The 17,095-nt window shown below is 34.2% G+C and overlaps 2 protein-coding genes across 2 annotated transcripts; one reads left to right on the forward strand and one right to left on the reverse strand.

Moving 5' to 3' along the window:
- Nucleotides 1-4,422: 4,422 nt before the first annotated feature.
- LOC140974451 (cullin-3A-like) lies at nucleotides 4,423-8,722 on the forward strand. The gene is made up of 2 exons (XM_073437910.1): nucleotides 4,423-4,831; nucleotides 6,444-8,722. The coding sequence occupies exons 1-2, from the start codon at nucleotides 4,671-4,673 to the stop codon at nucleotides 8,479-8,481; spliced, it is 2,199 nt and encodes a 732-aa protein (XP_073294011.1). The 5' UTR covers nucleotides 4,423-4,670; the 3' UTR covers nucleotides 8,482-8,722.
- Nucleotides 8,723-8,901: 179 nt separating this feature from the next.
- Nucleotides 8,902-11,053, reverse strand: LOC140974452 (tubulin alpha chain). Its single transcript, XM_073437911.1, has 3 exons — nucleotides 10,814-11,053; nucleotides 9,804-10,409; nucleotides 8,902-9,718 (listed from the first exon to the last, which is right to left on the reverse strand). Exons 1-3 carry the CDS (start codon nucleotides 10,904-10,906, stop codon nucleotides 9,065-9,067), a joined length of 1,353 nt encoding a protein of 450 aa, XP_073294012.1. The 5' UTR covers nucleotides 10,907-11,053; the 3' UTR covers nucleotides 8,902-9,064.
- Between the last annotated feature and the right edge of the window lie 6,042 nt (nucleotides 11,054-17,095).

Below are 17,095 nucleotides of genomic sequence, written 5' to 3' on the forward strand. Positions count from 1 at the left end.
GATAGTGGTACAACGCACACTATCCTCCGAGATAAAAGATATTTCTTGGAACTAAAACCAACAAAAACAACGGTGAATACAATATCAGGTCCTGTAGACTTGATTAAAGGATGTGGTAAAGCACAATTTTTGTTACCTAATGGTACAAAATTTTTGATCAATGATGCTTTATATTCACCACAATCGAAAAGAAATTTGTTGAGTTTTAATGATATATATTCCCATGGGTATGATACTCAAACAATGAATGAAGGGAATGAGAAATATATGTGTCTTACCACATATAAATCAGGAAAGAAATATGTGATTGAAAAACTACCAATGCTCCCTACTGGATTGCATTATACACATATACGTCCCATTGAATCAAACATGGTAATTGATAATTCTTCAATATTAACCAATTGGCATGATCGATTAGGACATCCTGGTTCAACAATGATGCGAAGAATTATAGAAAATACACATGGTCATCCATTGAAAGACCAGAAGATCTTTCAGAATAATAAGTTTCAATGTAAAGCATGTTCTCTTGGAAAACTTATTATAAGACCATCACCAGCCAAAATCCAAACTGAATCACCAATGTTTCTTGAACGTATTCAGGGTGATATTTGTGGACCAATCCATCCACCATGTGGACCATTCAGATACTTTATGGTATTGATTGATGCCTCCAGCAGATGGTCACATGTATGTTTATTGTCAACTCGAAATGTTGCATTTGCAAGATTACTTGCTCAAATAATAAAATTGAGGAATCAATTTCCCGATTATACAATCAAGAAAATTAGACTTGATAATGCTGGTGAATTTACTTCCCAGACTTTCAATGATTATTGTATGTCTATGGGAATCATTGTTGAGCATCCTGTTGCTCATGTACATACTCAAAATGGATTGGCTGAATCATTGATTAAACGTCTGCAAATGATTGCTAGACCAATGATTATGAAAACAAAGCTCCCTATTTCTATATGGGGACATGCAATTTTACATGCTGCTTCATTAATTCGCATCAGACCAAGTGCATATCATAAATACTCCCCATTGCAGCTTGCATTTGGTAAAGAACCAGACATTTCTCATCTGAGAATTTTTGGATGTATGGTGTATGTGCCTATTGCACCACCTCAACGAAAGAAAATGGGACCTCAAAGAAAGATTGGAATTTATATTGGTTATGATAGTCCATCGATCATTCGATATCTTGAACCACAGACAGGCGACGTGTTCACAGCACGTTTTGCTGATTGTCATTTTAATGAGGAAATCTTCCCAATGTTAGGGGGAGAACAGAAACATACCGAAAAAGAAATTACATGGTATGTATCATCATTGTTACATCTGGATCCAAGAACAAAACAATGTGAAAAAGATGTACAGCAAATTGTGCACTTGCAAAGAATAGCAAATCAAATACCAGATGCATTTGCAGACACAAAAGGGGTAACTAAATCATATATACATGCTGCAAATGCCCCTGCTCGAATTGAAATTCCGAAGAAACAAATTGAAGATAGTCATGATGTCATTAAACGCCTGAAGCGTGGAAGGCCAGTTGGTTCCAAGGATAAAAATCCTCGAAAAAGAAAATTCATAGAGAAACACAATGATCACAAAATAGAGAATGATGTTCCTGAAGAAACACATAATGATCACAAAATAGAGAATGATGTTCCTGAAGAAACACATGATGATGAAAATGTTTTGTCAGAACCACAAACTGACGAGAATCATGAAATCTCTATCAATTATATTAATACTGGAAAAATATGGAACCGAAAAGATATAGAAGAAATTGATGATATATTTTCTTATAATGTGGCAATCGACATCATAAATGATAATGAAGATCATGAACCAAAATCTTTTGGTGAATGTAAAAATCGGCAGGATTGGATAAAATGGAAAGATGCCATCCAGGTTGAATTGGATTCGCTAAATAAACGTAATGTTTTTGGACCTATAGTCCTTACACCTGAAGGTGTAAAACCTGTTGGATACAAATGGGTTTTTATTCGAAAGCGAAATGAGAAAAATGAAATAGTAAGATATAAAGCTCGACTTGTTGCACAAGGTTTTTCTCAAAGGCCTGGAATTGATTATGAAGAAACGTATTCTCCTGTGATGGATGCAATTACGTTTCGGTATTTGATTAGCTTGGCAGTATCTGAAAATTTAGAAATGCGTCTTATGGATGTTGTTACAGCCTACTTATATGGATCACTTGATAGTAATATATATATGAAAATCCCTGAAGGATTTAAGATGCCTGAAGCACAAAGTTCAAAACCCAGAGAATGTTATTCTGTGAAATTACTAAGATCATTATATGGGTTGAAGCAATCCGGCAGAATGTGGTATAATAGGCTAAGTGATCACTTGATGAAAAAGGGATATGTAAATAATTCAATATGCCCTTGTGTTTTCATTAAGAAAACAACATCCGGATGCGTAATTATTGCTGTATATGTTGATGATTTAAACATCATTGGAACAAATAAGGAAATTCAAGAAGTTGTGTCATACTTGAAAGAAGAATTTGAAATGAAGGATCTTGGAAAAACCAAGTATTGTCTGGGTTTACAAATTGAACAAAAAGAATGTGGAATATTTGTTCACCAGACAAATTATACAGAAAAGATCCTTAAACGTTTTAATATGGACAAATCAAATCCTTTAAGTACTCCAATGGTTGTTAGATCATTAAACATAGAAAAGGATCCATTCCGTCCATGTGAAGATGATGAAGATATTCTTGGTCCAGAAGTACCATATCTAAGTGCTATCGGTGCCCTTATGTATCTTACAAATTGTACAAGGCCTGATATATCTTTTGCCGTAAATTTATTGGCAAGATTTAGCACATATCCAACAAAGAGACATTGGAACGGAATTAAACATATATTCCGTTATCTACGAGGAACGACAGACTTGGGACTTTTGTATTCAAAAGATGCTAATCCAAGTATAATTGGTTATGCCGATGCTGGATACTTATCTGATCCACACAAAGCACGTTCTCAAACTGGATATGTATTTACTCGTGGAGGCACTGCAATTTCTTGGCGTTCACAGAAACAAACACTTGTAACAACTTCATCAAATCATGCCGAGATTATTGCACTACATGAAGCAAGCCGTGAATGTGTGTGGTTAAAATCAATGACTCAACATATCCAAATCTCATGCGGATTATCATTCGACGAGAAGCCTGTGATACTATATGAAGATAATGCTGCATGTGTTGCTCAAATGAAAGAAGGATACATAAAAAGCGACAGAACTAAACATATTCCTCCTAAGTTCTTCGCATTCACCAAGGAGCTTGAGAAGAATAAATGTATTGATGTTCGTCACATTCAATCAAGTGAAAACTCATCAGATCTCTTCACAAAGGCACTTCCTACGACAATATTCAGAAAGCACATATATAATATTGGGATGCGCAATCTACGAAATTTGTGAAGAATTGTTCGTGTCAACATGAGGGGGAGTTTACGTGACTGCACTCTTTTTCCCTTACTATGGTTTTTATCCCAATGGGTTTTTCCTAGTAAGGTTTTTAACGAGGCAGTATAAAAACACGTAATGTATACAATCATTATGATCATCATCACAAGGGGGAGTGTTGAAAAATTATTTAAAAATGTGTTAAATATTTGTGTTGAAAATGTGAATGTTGAATGTTGAAAATTAGGTAAAATTAGGTGTTGAATATTGAAAATTAGTGTGTGATGATGTAGGTAATGATGTATTTTATTTTTGGATTATTTGTAAAAATTTTCTATAAATAGATCTCTCATTTGTGAAGAAAAACACAATTGAGTTGAGAGAAAAATATTATAAAGTGTGTAGTGTGATAATTTTGAGAGTTTGAGATTTTTACTTTTTTACCGTAAATTTTTACTTTTTCACAACAAATTCCTAATTGTTTTGAATTTGAATTTTAAGTCAAATTTTATATATTCATTTGATTATGAGTATAATTTAAAATAGCCAGAAACAGACGACATAATAATTATATATAAAATAATTGTTTTTATTACATCATAAATATTTATAACTCTGTTAAGTAATAAATAATAAAATAGGTCTCTTGTGAGATGGTCTCACGAATCTTTATCTGTGAGACGGGTCAACCCTATCGATATTCACAATAAAAAGTAATACTCTTAGCATAAAAAGTAATATTTTTTCATGTATGACCCAAATAAGAGATCCGTCTCACAAAATATGACCCGTGACACCGTCTCACACAATTTTTTGACTAAATAATATGTAGTGTTGAAAACGAAAGTTAGAGAGATATATTTATGGAATTAAAATAATAATAAAAAAATACCTCATCAATACATTGTATATATATCGATTATTCTCTATTTACACGATTAATTTCATATATTGGGTAAGAAATGTATAAAAATTGTTTTTAAAAAGAGGAAAAATATGTTGTGGGAACCATTTCACTGTCGGGGCACGGGAAAAAGGAGAAGGGCGTAGGTTAGAAAAATTATGCGAGCGGAGCGAGAATAAGAAATCGAGCTTGAATCCGAGCTGTTTGATTTCCTTCATTGAACCTGAATTCGATTTGGAGTAATCGGCTGGTTCGAATACGTTTGCTGGATTCGATTTGCCGTTTTGATTGAAAATTTTGGGGAATTAAGATGAGCGGACCGAAGAAGAGGAATTTTCAGATTGAGGCGTTTAAGCATCGGGTGGTGGTGGACCCAAAGTACGCGGACAAGACTTGGGCTATTCTGGAGCACGCGATTCACGAGATTTACAATCACAATGCTAGTGGTCTCAGCTTTGAGGAGTTGTACAGGTTTCCTTCTCGTTGATCATGTGGTTGAATTGTTTCTGACATTTCATTTGCTTTTTGTCTTCAGCCACCAACTTCTGTTGGAAACATAATTCCTAAGATACAACCTTCGAAGCACTGCAATTTTTAAAGTCATGCGAACCTCAAAATGGTTAGATCGTTGTATAATTTTGTGCTGTAAATCCCGAGTCTTGAATTCTAGGAGTTGGGATTCTTAAAAATTCAAATTCAAGATATTTTATGCCTTGCAAAATTGGATTAAGTATCTATCTTTTTTACGCTAGTCATGGATGAACTCAAGGAAGAGGGAGACCAACGAAGACGTGGTCAGCAACGATAAAACATTATAAAATGTATTGAAATATAGATGAAGATGTATGATGCAATGGAGCATAATGATGTGTAGGAGAATACATATACAACTTAGTAGGATATTGGAAAAAAGTTGAAACCAGAAGAAACTCTTGAATTTAATTTGAATATCCAATTAAAGCGTAGGATAGTTTGAAAATTTAAATTAAAGATTTTATATCTCGCAAATTTGGATTTTCGGTTTAAATACTTAAAAATTCAAATAAGAATGAAACTAGAGAATAGGAGAGGAAATGATGAAAATTCACTAATTTGGAATTCTGGGGGTGTATTTATATATTTTTTTGTACTGGAGAGACTTTTCTTTTCACAAAGGGGCGCATCTGTAAAATACTTGTGTTGCAGTGCTATCCTTTAATTTTCATGGCTGTAGGCTGTAGACCAGGCACTGTGATGCTAAAGAATGGAATTATGGAACCATGACACCACCCTGTTTTTGGCCATGGATTCACAGCTCCTCTAATTCCACTCTTCAAGTCAATGATTTCAAACAAAGATTTTTGGACTTGGAATTTTCATTTCCCTGATACGGTTTGGAGAAAATAAATATGCCACGAACATCTAATGCAATATGGGTTTCATTACTCCAATTTATTTTGGGAGTCAACGCATGGAATCCATTTAAACAGGTTTTCAAAACAATGGCTGTTAATTTATTGAAGCGTTTAGTGATTTCATTTACAGTCAAGAAAACATGTTTTCAAGAAAAATTTGACTGAATAGAACACAATGCTTTAAAAAACTGCGTCTCGTTGAATATGTACATTTTGACTTGCATGGTAATTTCTGAAGCAATTAGTTGTTGCCATTTTCTTCTTTCCATCAAAAGCACGTTGCAGCACTTTTGAATTCCAATGAGCCGTTTTAGACTGTAGCCATTTCCGATTCGGATTTTGTTTGTGCCTGTGATTTTTGGTTTCGACGTGGAGAAATGTGAAAGATGTCACTTCCATTTCATCATTAAAGTAACAGAAAAGGGAGAAATAGTATCTGTTGCTTGAAAAAGTTTATGTTGCTTTTCATCCTCTCACTGAAATTTCGATGGAAAACCCTTGCTGTCATCCATCAAAAGCGTATAGACCGTACCTGTTGCAATACAAAAGAAGTGTTTCTTCTCAAAATTTTGCTGGCTTTTGGCTAATTGTTTTTTTTTGCTGACTTTTGGCCTCCTCGATATGTGTTTTGTTTATGGAACTATTGTTATTTTTTTAGCATCACCTATTTGCCTGTTTGTTATTGTCAGGAATGCATATAATATGGTCTTGCACAAATATGGAGATAAGCTCTATTCCGGCCTTGTCTCTACTATGACTAAACATTTAAAAAAATTAGCTGAGTCTATAGAGGCTGCTCAAGGTGATACATTTCTCGAGGAGCTCAATCGGAAATGGACCGAGCATAACAAGGCATTGCAAATGATCAGGGACATATTAATGTACATGGACAGAACTTACATACCAAGTATGCGTAAGATTCCTGTTCACGAGCTTGGGTTGAATTTATGGAGAGACAATGTTCTCCACTCTAGCAAGATCCAAACACGGCTTCAAGACACTCTTCTTGAACTCGTGCAACATGAGAGGAACGGTGATGTTATTAATAGAGGTCTAATGAGGAATATAACCAAAATGCTAATTGATTTGGGTCCTTCAGTGTACCATGAAAACTTTGAAAAGCCGTTCCTCGATGTATCAGCCAATTTTTATGGTGTGGAGTCTCAACAGCTTATTGAGAACTGTGATTGTGGGGATTATCTGAAGAAAGCTGATAAACGTCTTAATGAAGAGATAGACAGAGTATCACATTACTTGGATGCAAGAAGTGAATCCAAAATAACCAATGTGGTAGAAAAAGAGTTGATTGAAAGCCACATGCATAGATTAGTTCACATGGAGAACTCTGGCTTGGTCTGTATGATCGTGGATGAAAAGTTCGAGGATTTGGGGAGAATGTACAGTTTGTTTCAGAGAGTGGCAAATGGACTCACATTAATCAAAGATGTCATGACTTCACATATTCGAGAAACTGGAAAGGATCTAATTTCTGATCCAGAAAGGTTGAAGGAACCTCTTAATTTTGTTGAAGAGCTTTTGAATAGAAAGGACAGATTTGACAAGATCATCAGCTTAGCTTTCAATAACGACAAAATATTCCAGAATGCTTTGAATTCTTCCTTTGAGTATTTCATAAATCTTAATCCACGATCTCCTGAATTCATTTCTTTGTTTGTGGACGACAAGCTTCGAAATGGGTTAAAAAAGGACAAGGAAGATGATATAGAGACTGTATTGGATAAAGTGATGATTCTTTTTCGCTACCTCCAAGAGAAAGATGTTTTCGAGAAGTACTACAAGCAGCATTTGGCAAAGAGGCTTCTTTCAGGGAAAACTGCATCTGATGATGCAGAGAGAAGCTTGATTGTAAAGCTCAAAACCGAATGTGGCTATCAGTTCACCTCAAAGCTGGAAGGAATGTTTACTGATATGAAGACTTCTCAAGATACAATGCAGGAGTTTCATGCTGCCATGGGTGCTGAGCTAACCGACGGACCGACACTTTCAGTTCAGGTCCTTACTACTGGATCGTGGCCAACTCAATCCATCTCAACTTGCAATCTTCCTTCAGAAATCCTCGGAGTCTGCGATAAGTTCAGGACATACTATCTTGGAACTCATTCAGGGCGTAGATTGACGTGGCAAACTAACATGGGCAGTGCTGTTTTGGGTGCAACATTTGGAAATGTCCAAAAGGAGCTTAGCGTGTCCACTTATCAAATGTGCATCCTTATGCTATTCAATAACTCCGATTGCCTAAGTTACAAAGAAATAGAGCAAGCTACTGAGATTCCGCCCTCGGATTTGAAGAGGTGCTTGCAGTCATTAGCTTGTGTCAAGGGGAAAATTATCATTAAAAAAGAACCAATGAGCAAAGATATTGGTGAGGACGACACCTTTTTCTTTAATGATAAATTCACGTCCAAATTGTACAGGGTAAAGATAGGCACTGTTGTTGCACAAAAGGAGTCTGAACCTGAGAAGCAGGAGACGCGACAAAGAGTGGAAGAGGACAGAAAACCTCAGATCGAAGCAGCCATTGTGAGGATCATGAAGTCGAGACGGGTGCTAGATCACAACAACATTGTATCAGAGGTTACTAAACAACTACAACCACGATTCCTCCCGAATCCAGTTGTTATCAAGAAACGAATTGAATCTCTAATCGAGCGTGAGTTTTTGGAGAGGGACAAAACGGATAGGAAGATGTATCGTTACCTAGCTTGAAGAAGCAAACCCTCTTCTCATATGCAATTTGTCTAATTTGGTCTGGATTCTTTCAACTTCGAATTTCTGAAAGACTGGAAACATCCGGTGTAGTACTGGTGAGAAACAGTGAACAGTTGTTCACATCACAGCAGGTTTTCTACTTTCTCGTATGTTTTTTTAAAATGGTATGATGGACTTCATTTTGCTCTGGGCTCGATCGGATTATACTCGTTGTTCAACTTCAGATTGAATTTTGTTATATTTTTTCGACAGAAAAAATATTTATTCTATTCACACAAGCTTTTCCTAATAAATCGAAATCCTTCGCCTCTCAAGATTTGTGTCTGTTAATTTTGGGAGTCTGAAGGTTCCGAAAAATCATTCCTTGATTATTCTAAAGCATGAATTTGATTGAACACGACAAATTTCAAACAATAATAAGACCAATTTTTTAGTATATAAAATAGCATTCAAAAGTTTAGAAAGAACGGTTCTGGATAGACCACACAGCAAATTGTCATTTATGTAGGCAAACAAGCAACACAAGTAGAAAAGTGAACCAATGAGACCGTTGGTTTGCAATATGACCCAGCAACTTATTCTAGTAATCATCATTGTCTTCGTCTTCTCCCTCCCCGGACTCAGCCCCGACTTCTTCATAATCCTTCTCAAGTGCAGCCAAATCCTCCCTAGCCTCAGAAAACTCACCTTCCTCCATTCCTTCACCAACATACCAATGCACAAATGCACGCTTAGAATACATCAGATCGAACTTAATATCAATCCTCGAGAACACCTCAGCAACACTGGTCGAGTTGGAAATCATGCAGACAGCCCTCTGCACCTTAGCCAAGTCGCCACCTGGCACAACTGTTGGAGGCTGGTAGTTGATGCCACATTTGAAACCAGTTGGGCACCAGTCCACAAATTGGATAGTCCTCTTTGTTTTGATTGTTGCAACAGCAGCATTAACGTCCTTGGGGACGACATCACCCCTGTACATCAGGCAGCAGGCCATATACTTCCCATGGCGTGGATCACACTTTACCATCATGGATGATGGTTCAAATGCTGTGTTTGTGATTTCGGCAACAGAGAGTTGCTCATGGTATGCTTTCTCAGCTGAGATCACCGGGGCATAGGATGAAAGCATGAAGTGAATTCTAGGGTATGGGACCAAGTTGGTTTGGAACTCATTCACATCCACGTTCAGTGCCCCATCAAAACGCAAGGAGGCAGTCAAAGAAGAGATCACCTGGACAAACAAACATACAGTTTTAGAACCATATCATTATTTTACAAAATGTCATGAAATTAAATAATGCATCTCAAATGCTTACCTGAGAAATTAGCCTGTTCAAATTTGTATAAGTAGGCCTCTCGATGTCTAGCGATTTCCGGCAAATATCATAGATAGCCTCGTTATCAAGCAGCACAGCAACATCAGTGTGTTCTAAAAGTGAATGTGTAGAAAGAACAGAATTGTATGGCTCTACGACAGCTGTCGAGACCTGGGGAGATGGGTAAATTGTAAAACCCAATTTGGACTTCTTGCCATAGTCAACAGACAACCTCTCGAGCAATAGAGATCCAAGCCCAGATCCCGTACCACCACCCACAGCATGAAAAACAAGAAATCCTTGCAAACCAGTGCAGTTATCAGCAAGCTTGCGGATCCTATCAAGGCATAGATCCACGATTTCTTTGCCAATAGTGTAGTGTCCTCTAGCAAAGTTGTTGGCAGCATCTTCCTTGCCGCTAATCAGCTGTTCAGGATGGAATAGCTGGCGATATGCACCAGTGCGCACCTCATCGATAACAGTTGGCTCGAGATCTAGAAATACTGCACGAGGCACATGCTTTCCTGCTCCTGTTTCGCTGAAGAAAGTGTTGAAGGCATCATCCCCACCCCCAACAGTTTTATCACCGGGCATTTGTCCATCAGGCTGCGACGATTGTCAATTGAATCATACAAACATATCGATCTCAGAATATCTATCGGTAAATATATATTAGATCACATCTAGTATTCAAACAACGAGAATGAAGCAAGGGAAAAAAATTGTTAAAATCCAGAATCTCACGTATTTTTCTCAGATCTACGTGAATTCTCAAATCATTTTCATTTATAAAATCACCATAAAAATCCTAGATCGAACTAAAACAGAAATCAACCATATATTTTTTAAAAAAACGCAGAGAATTCCTAGATCTGATTACACCTAGATCGAACTAAAACACAAATCAACCAGAAATTTAAAAAAAAATCCAAGATCTGAAAAAATCTAAGATCTAGCACATTATTCATTCGATATAACAAATTAAACAGAAAATGTGGAACAAAACAAACCTTAATGCCATGTTCAAGGCAGTAGAGCTCCCAGCAAGCATTTCCCACTTGAATACCAGCCTGGCCAATGTGGATCGAGATGCATTCCCTCATTTTCACGTACGGAAGAAAAAGATTGAAATGGAGACGGGCAGAGAACACAAATACAGAGGCGTATACGAAGACGTCCCTGGAGGAGAGCGAAGAGATAATATAATAGAGATACAAATAGCGAATCAGGAATTTTTATAGTAAAGATGGTGGGTGGGTGGTTGGGTACATAATTTCTTGGGTTGAGGATTTTTTTTGAATTTTGAAAAAAACTATACAGCTGGCTGGTGACCGTTGCTTCCTCACGTCGATTTTTCGAATTGAAACCTCGATGGATTTTAACATTGTCTCGATATGGGCCGTTGATATTCTGGACAGGCTCCAGATATTGTAGATGGGCCGGAAACCATAAACTAAATCCATGGGCCCAAAGTGAAATAATTTGGGTGTATTGGAGCCTTTAATTAGTCCCCATTTGGAAATTATTCCCACAAATTGTTGGATCATTTCAATCTTCTTTTAAGGTTCAAAATCAATCAATTTATTTCTCTTCCTCCACTAGTCAAATTTTGACAATGTCAATTCTTCATTGTATGGAGTTGATAAGTGTCAACTTCTCAATGATTTGAGGCACTACCCATGTAGGTAGGGTCGAACAAACCATCCTCCTAATGCACTCTAAATTAAATTGATTTATCCAAACAAATCTGATTTATTTATTATTATAGATTTGAAATCCTAATCTCCAAATACGTTGATCCATATGGACCTAAATTAAAAAATTGTTAGTATGTTTATGTCGTCTTTCATTTACATTTTTTTCTGAAAAGTAAATGTATATTCACATCATAGTAAAATTCAAGATCCAATCCATTTATGTTTATGTCACATAACATTGTAAACGTGTTTGATGCTCACTTCCTTATCTAGAAATCCAACCTCTATATTTTTTATGCTCATAAAATGGGCGTGGGCGGAGATACGACATCGAAGCATAGGAAAAGAAAGCTCCTCACATGAAATGGACCCAAATCTAGTCAAATCACCAAGGTGGGTACCTACTAATTAAATCTCAAAGCAAAGAATGATGGGCCAAATTGCAGCACCCATCATATAATTTTATTTGAGTTTCTTGAATTGGCCAAGGCAAATGTCTTATGATTGCATTAATGCAACTTTAGTAAAAATATTTCCAACTTATGTCTTCTAACCTTTTTTTAACTATGGAAATCACATCTGGAAATCACATCTGTCACTTCTCGGTGAGCACTACACTGTGCACACTTTGTGTGACAGGTTCGTCCGAAAAAATGTACATAACATCGAACTCAGTATGATTGTCAGGAGCTCACCTATTATATCAATTCAAACACACTGAGAAGCCAACTTATCTCTTCTACTTTTCAATATTGTGTGTGGACACAAAAATAAGGGGCAAAAGAGATGTTTGATGCAACTGTAATTAATAAGTGTTCGGTGGATTGTCAAAAAAGAAGTCCACCCAATAGTCATATATATACATCACCCACAAAAGGTACATCCCAATGACTATTACTCATGTCCACTAATGTAACTTGCATCTTTTGTGTCCTACATGTCAAAAGGTATACATACATTTCATGACTTGGTGCTTTGTATCATTTATCGTAGCAGTTGGAATGATCTTTGTTGGGGAATGTATAAAAAAGAAATCATGTATATTATATGCATTAAAAAAATGAATAAAAATTACAAAATGTTGCATATTTAAAAATTATTATATTATTTGTCTATAAAACTTGAGTTCAACTACAAGAGATAAAAGAATACATCAATACAGTTTGTCCATCAAACATATTCATCTATATCCCCACAGCTCAGTTGACACTCACCTATTGGACATGATGAATTTTATCAAAATTGTACACCCACTATGTTATAAATACTAAATCAACGATAAATACAAAAGTCGATACGATTGGTGGACAACGTATCAAAATTTTGGCAAAAAGATTGATATGTTTTTTTACTCTCTTTTTAGGTCGATCGATGACCTAGATAATTACATGATGCATTATGAGTATTGTATCGAAGGAGGGCTCACGCCAAGGAATCATTTCGCACAACAAGCATGATCATTGATTGATTTGGAAAGATAATTAGAATTATTATTTTTAATGTGTTAAATAGTGTACATATATACTCTAAAGATTAAAAATTTTATTTTTCTTCATTTTAAGGGAGATTACCCTTCGGAACCACGACTTTTAATTAAGAATTTTATTTTTGGTTAATCATATAATTAAATATAAGCCTAATTAAGCAGAAACTCAAACTTGGACATAATAATGTATAGTTGGGGGGAGGTTTTAGATTACTATATTCGGTGTATCATTGGATTAATCTTGTTAATTATTAAGTATATATCAGTGGGTGTAATTTAAATTCAAGCTAAGCACATGCCTGCAAATAGTTAACCTACCGAAAGCTAGTCAAAAAATGTGCTAAGCCTTCATTAATGGATCCACAGTGTCCCCAAAAGCAAATACAACAAAACCAAACCCACTTCATTTGATCATTTTAAAGTCTCATAATGTGAAACCATATTAATTATGATTATATATACCTTTAGTTATTATTATTATTATTATTATTATTATTTTTTGGGTGTGGATATATGTAAGTATACATTTATCATGTATATTGATATATTAAATTCTTAAGATGATTTTTAAAATTTATCTAGTTCATATTATACAAAATATAACAAAAAATTAAAAAAATACATTAAATAATATTTACATTTTCAATGTCCAGCCCACCCTATTTTAAAATCTTGGCTACGCCCCTGCATCTAACCAGCTGGGGCGGAGGTACAGTCCCTTGTACCCGGGCTTTAGCCTGAGTGGTCCAAAATTTTTTTAAAAAATTTATATGTAAATTTTTGTATAATTTTGGATAAATTTGATATTAGTTCGGGTAGATCAATTTAAAATATTAAAGGATGTTAGAGTTTAAAATTTTAGCCCGGGTAACGCCAGATTCCTGGCTCCGCCACTGCATCTAACCATATATGTTGTAGACTTATCCGAAGCAACAACGGCTGAACCTCATCGCATATATATATACACAAACATGTATTACATATGTATATATGCATGCATGTGTGTATTTTCGTATGTGTATAACGTTGCACCACTGAACCTCGTCGTGCACATCTGCGTGTGTCTATATATGATATGTGTGTGTGTGATCCCAACGTGCTAAAGGAGTACTATTAATACACCAACTTAATTTTACAGATGCATGCATGTAGCATTTAAATATTGTTATAAGATTACATGTTTATATATATGCGTACGTGAAATCATTAATTGCATGCATGATGGAGATAATTTCACAACCTTTCGCTTCATATAGTAGAATATACATTATCTACGTATACCAAAATCTACGATTTTAAAATTAAATTAGTTACATGCATGCATCCCAATTTTATAGCATATATATGCTAGCCTATTCGATCCGTAGGTTCTCTCTTTGGACCATGCAGCCTATTTTGGGACCATACTATGTATATTCCCCTTCAATCTATGCTACATACGTACTTTATACTAGCACGAATCTACATAATTTATAAGGTTAACTTTAATTTAAAATCTTGCAAAGTTTGAGAAATTCTTCGTTAATTTTATCATATAAGATTAGTTGAATACAAACCCTACAATATGTTCGGGTTGCGCCCAAATAGAAGTTACGGGTCGGATGCTAGCAAAAGGATAATGAGGAAACCAATTAATCATTTCAAAGTCTTATATAATTATATATATATATATATATATATAGTTGTAAATTGTATAATATTTTTAAAAATAAAAGAATTTATCATGATTCATAATTGGGAAAAAATTAAAATTGATCAATTCCACCGGTGATGTGACCAAACCTAAGCAAAAATCCTCCTTTAAGCACATACACGCACTGATTCAACTCACATATATTAAAGGGAAAAAAGAAGATGCTTCCAAGGCATTGCATGAACTATACACATTTGAATAAAAATAAAATTGTTTGTGTTGATTTTGTCACTTCACCTTATTATTTGATTAATATATATATGGATTTATGCATATATAAATTAAAAAAAAACTGTACAAAAATATAATTTTTTTAATTATTTTAAAACGAAAATTAATTAAATTCTATCTCCCCATCAAATCTTTGCATTTTTGCGCCTACTGAAATTTCCGATAACTATAAAATTTTTTGTATTATCCTTTTCGGACTCAATTAATTATCAACGAACAAGATAGGCCTACTAGCATTCTTGTAATCAGAAGGAATTTTTGGGGATCGAAATTATTGTGAAAATGAAAGCTTATAAGATATATGAATGATGGAGTATGATACATCACATTTTTAGGTTTTCATTATACCGTTCGATGTATATGTTTTCTAGTGTCACAATGGACGCGACGATATTGTCTCCACAATTTTGGAATTTTTTTGTAAAAAAAAGAATTAGTGTCGTTTAATTATGTGGAATTATTATATATGAAATATGTAAAAAGTATAGTGTAAATAATAAGGGGAAAATTAGAAGGAAAGCCATTGCGATTGAGAATAAGAAAATATTTGACATATTAGAACGAATCGATTATTATATAATTGGACTGATTTAATTGGCTAGTGATATACAAATGGCTGTAGACAGTAGATTCTAATTACCGTGCAAAGAATTAAAACCTTGTAAAATCTGTGTAATTACCAATTCTTGATCCGTCTGATTTAAAAATTTACCTGCGGCACATGCGACTCACAATACTTTGGGAAAATAATTAAAAAGAATTCTATAATATATATACTTTCAATTATTGGGAAAATAAAATAAAACAAAACAAAATTCTTCAACTTAATAAATAATAGACAGCGGAAGGACAATTGGCATTAAAGTTTTACACATGCTTCGAACTGAAAAGGTTCAGAATTTTCCCCGGCTTAGTGTTGAGTAGGATTGGGCAACCGTGGGTTTAGTCTGATTTTACTCTACAAAATGTCGGTTTTTCGGTTTTCGATTTTGAATATCTCTAGTCCAAAACCAAACCATTTTATTACGGTTCGGTTCGATTTTTTGTAATATGGTTCGGTTTATACGGCAGGTTATATACGATTAACTAAAATTTTGTTAAGAAATTAAATTATACGTCATTTTATGTCTTTAAAATCTAAATCATAGTATTTGTCAAACATTTAATTTTTGGGATTAAAACAATCGGATTGAAAATTGAAGGTTAATGATACTAAGTTCTTAAATCCTAATAGGCTCATTATACATAAAAAGTCTTATATTTAAAAATAATATGACCCATTATACATTAAAATCCTATACTTAACAATAATATGGTCGGTTCGGTTATTCGGTTTTTTGGGGGATTAAAACCGAAACCGAACCGAAAAATCGAATTTCATAAATTTTAAAATCATAACCGAACGAAAAACCGATATATAATATATTTATATATAATGAAAACAAGAAGAAAAAGCTCCATCAAAGATGATCATTAAGGTCCGTTGGCTTATAAACGATATTCCATCCGTAACATATATTTAGGCTTAATTTTGTCATCTAATCCAGTTTTTGTATTTGATATTATTTTCTCTATTCTTTTACAAATATAGCTTTATTTAAAATTTTAAAATTATTACTGCTTTAATTAAATCAATAAAGAAATTATTAAATAAGATGTAAAATAATTTTTTTGTAAAATTTAATTGTGTAATAATTTTATTAATATATGTGAAAATACGCACATACCTAAATCTATGTGATGAAGAGAGTTTACCTATAAATATTTACTTTATTTTGAGATAAAAATGATAAATTAAAATTAATTTTCATATATCCGATAAAAAAAAGTAGATATGCTAAAATTTTAATTTATTTTTTCTTCTTATATGTCTAGAATTTTGTATCTTATTTTTTTGAATGTGATAAAAACTTATTAAATAATATAAATTTGTCCATTTTATTTCTCCATCGTTTCGATTCGAGCATATTAGTTGATTATATTAATATTAACAAATTAAATATAAATCTTAATTTAATTTATTTTGTATATTAAGTTATGGATTTATATTTATGAAATCATATTTTTTTTTATAATAAAATTTCTCGAAGACAATTACCAGAATTAGTTATCTCACCTTGTGTAAGCCCAAACAAACTTTACACCCCCTTCGTTCTACACAAGCACATTACCCGTCCGTCACACA

Source organism: Primulina huaijiensis, chromosome 3 (assembly GCF_012295235.1).
Source record: "Primulina huaijiensis isolate GDHJ02 chromosome 3, ASM1229523v2, whole genome shotgun sequence".
Lineage (NCBI taxonomy): Eukaryota > Viridiplantae > Streptophyta > Magnoliopsida > Lamiales > Gesneriaceae > Primulina > Primulina huaijiensis.

Excerpts from the sequence above, each read along its gene's own strand:
- LOC140974452 (XM_073437911.1), bottom strand. The coding sequence starts at position 10,906 with ATGAGGGAATGCATCTCGATCCACATTGGCCAGGCTGGTATTCAAGTG. Across the intron at positions 10,410-10,813 it reads GCCTTGAACATGGCATTAAG|CCTGATGGACAAATGCCCGG; the intron begins GTTTGTTTTGTT and ends CAATCGTCGCAG. Across the intron at positions 9,719-9,803 it reads TGAACAGGCTAATTTCTCAG|GTGATCTCTTCTTTGACTGC; the intron begins GTAAGCATTTGA and ends TTGTTTGTCCAG.
- LOC140974451 (XM_073437910.1), top strand. The coding sequence starts at position 4,671 with ATGAGCGGACCGAAGAAGAGGAATTTTCAGATTGAGGCGTTTAAGCAT. Across the intron at positions 4,832-6,443 it reads AGCTTTGAGGAGTTGTACAG|GAATGCATATAATATGGTCT; the intron begins GTTTCCTTCTCG and ends TGTTATTGTCAG.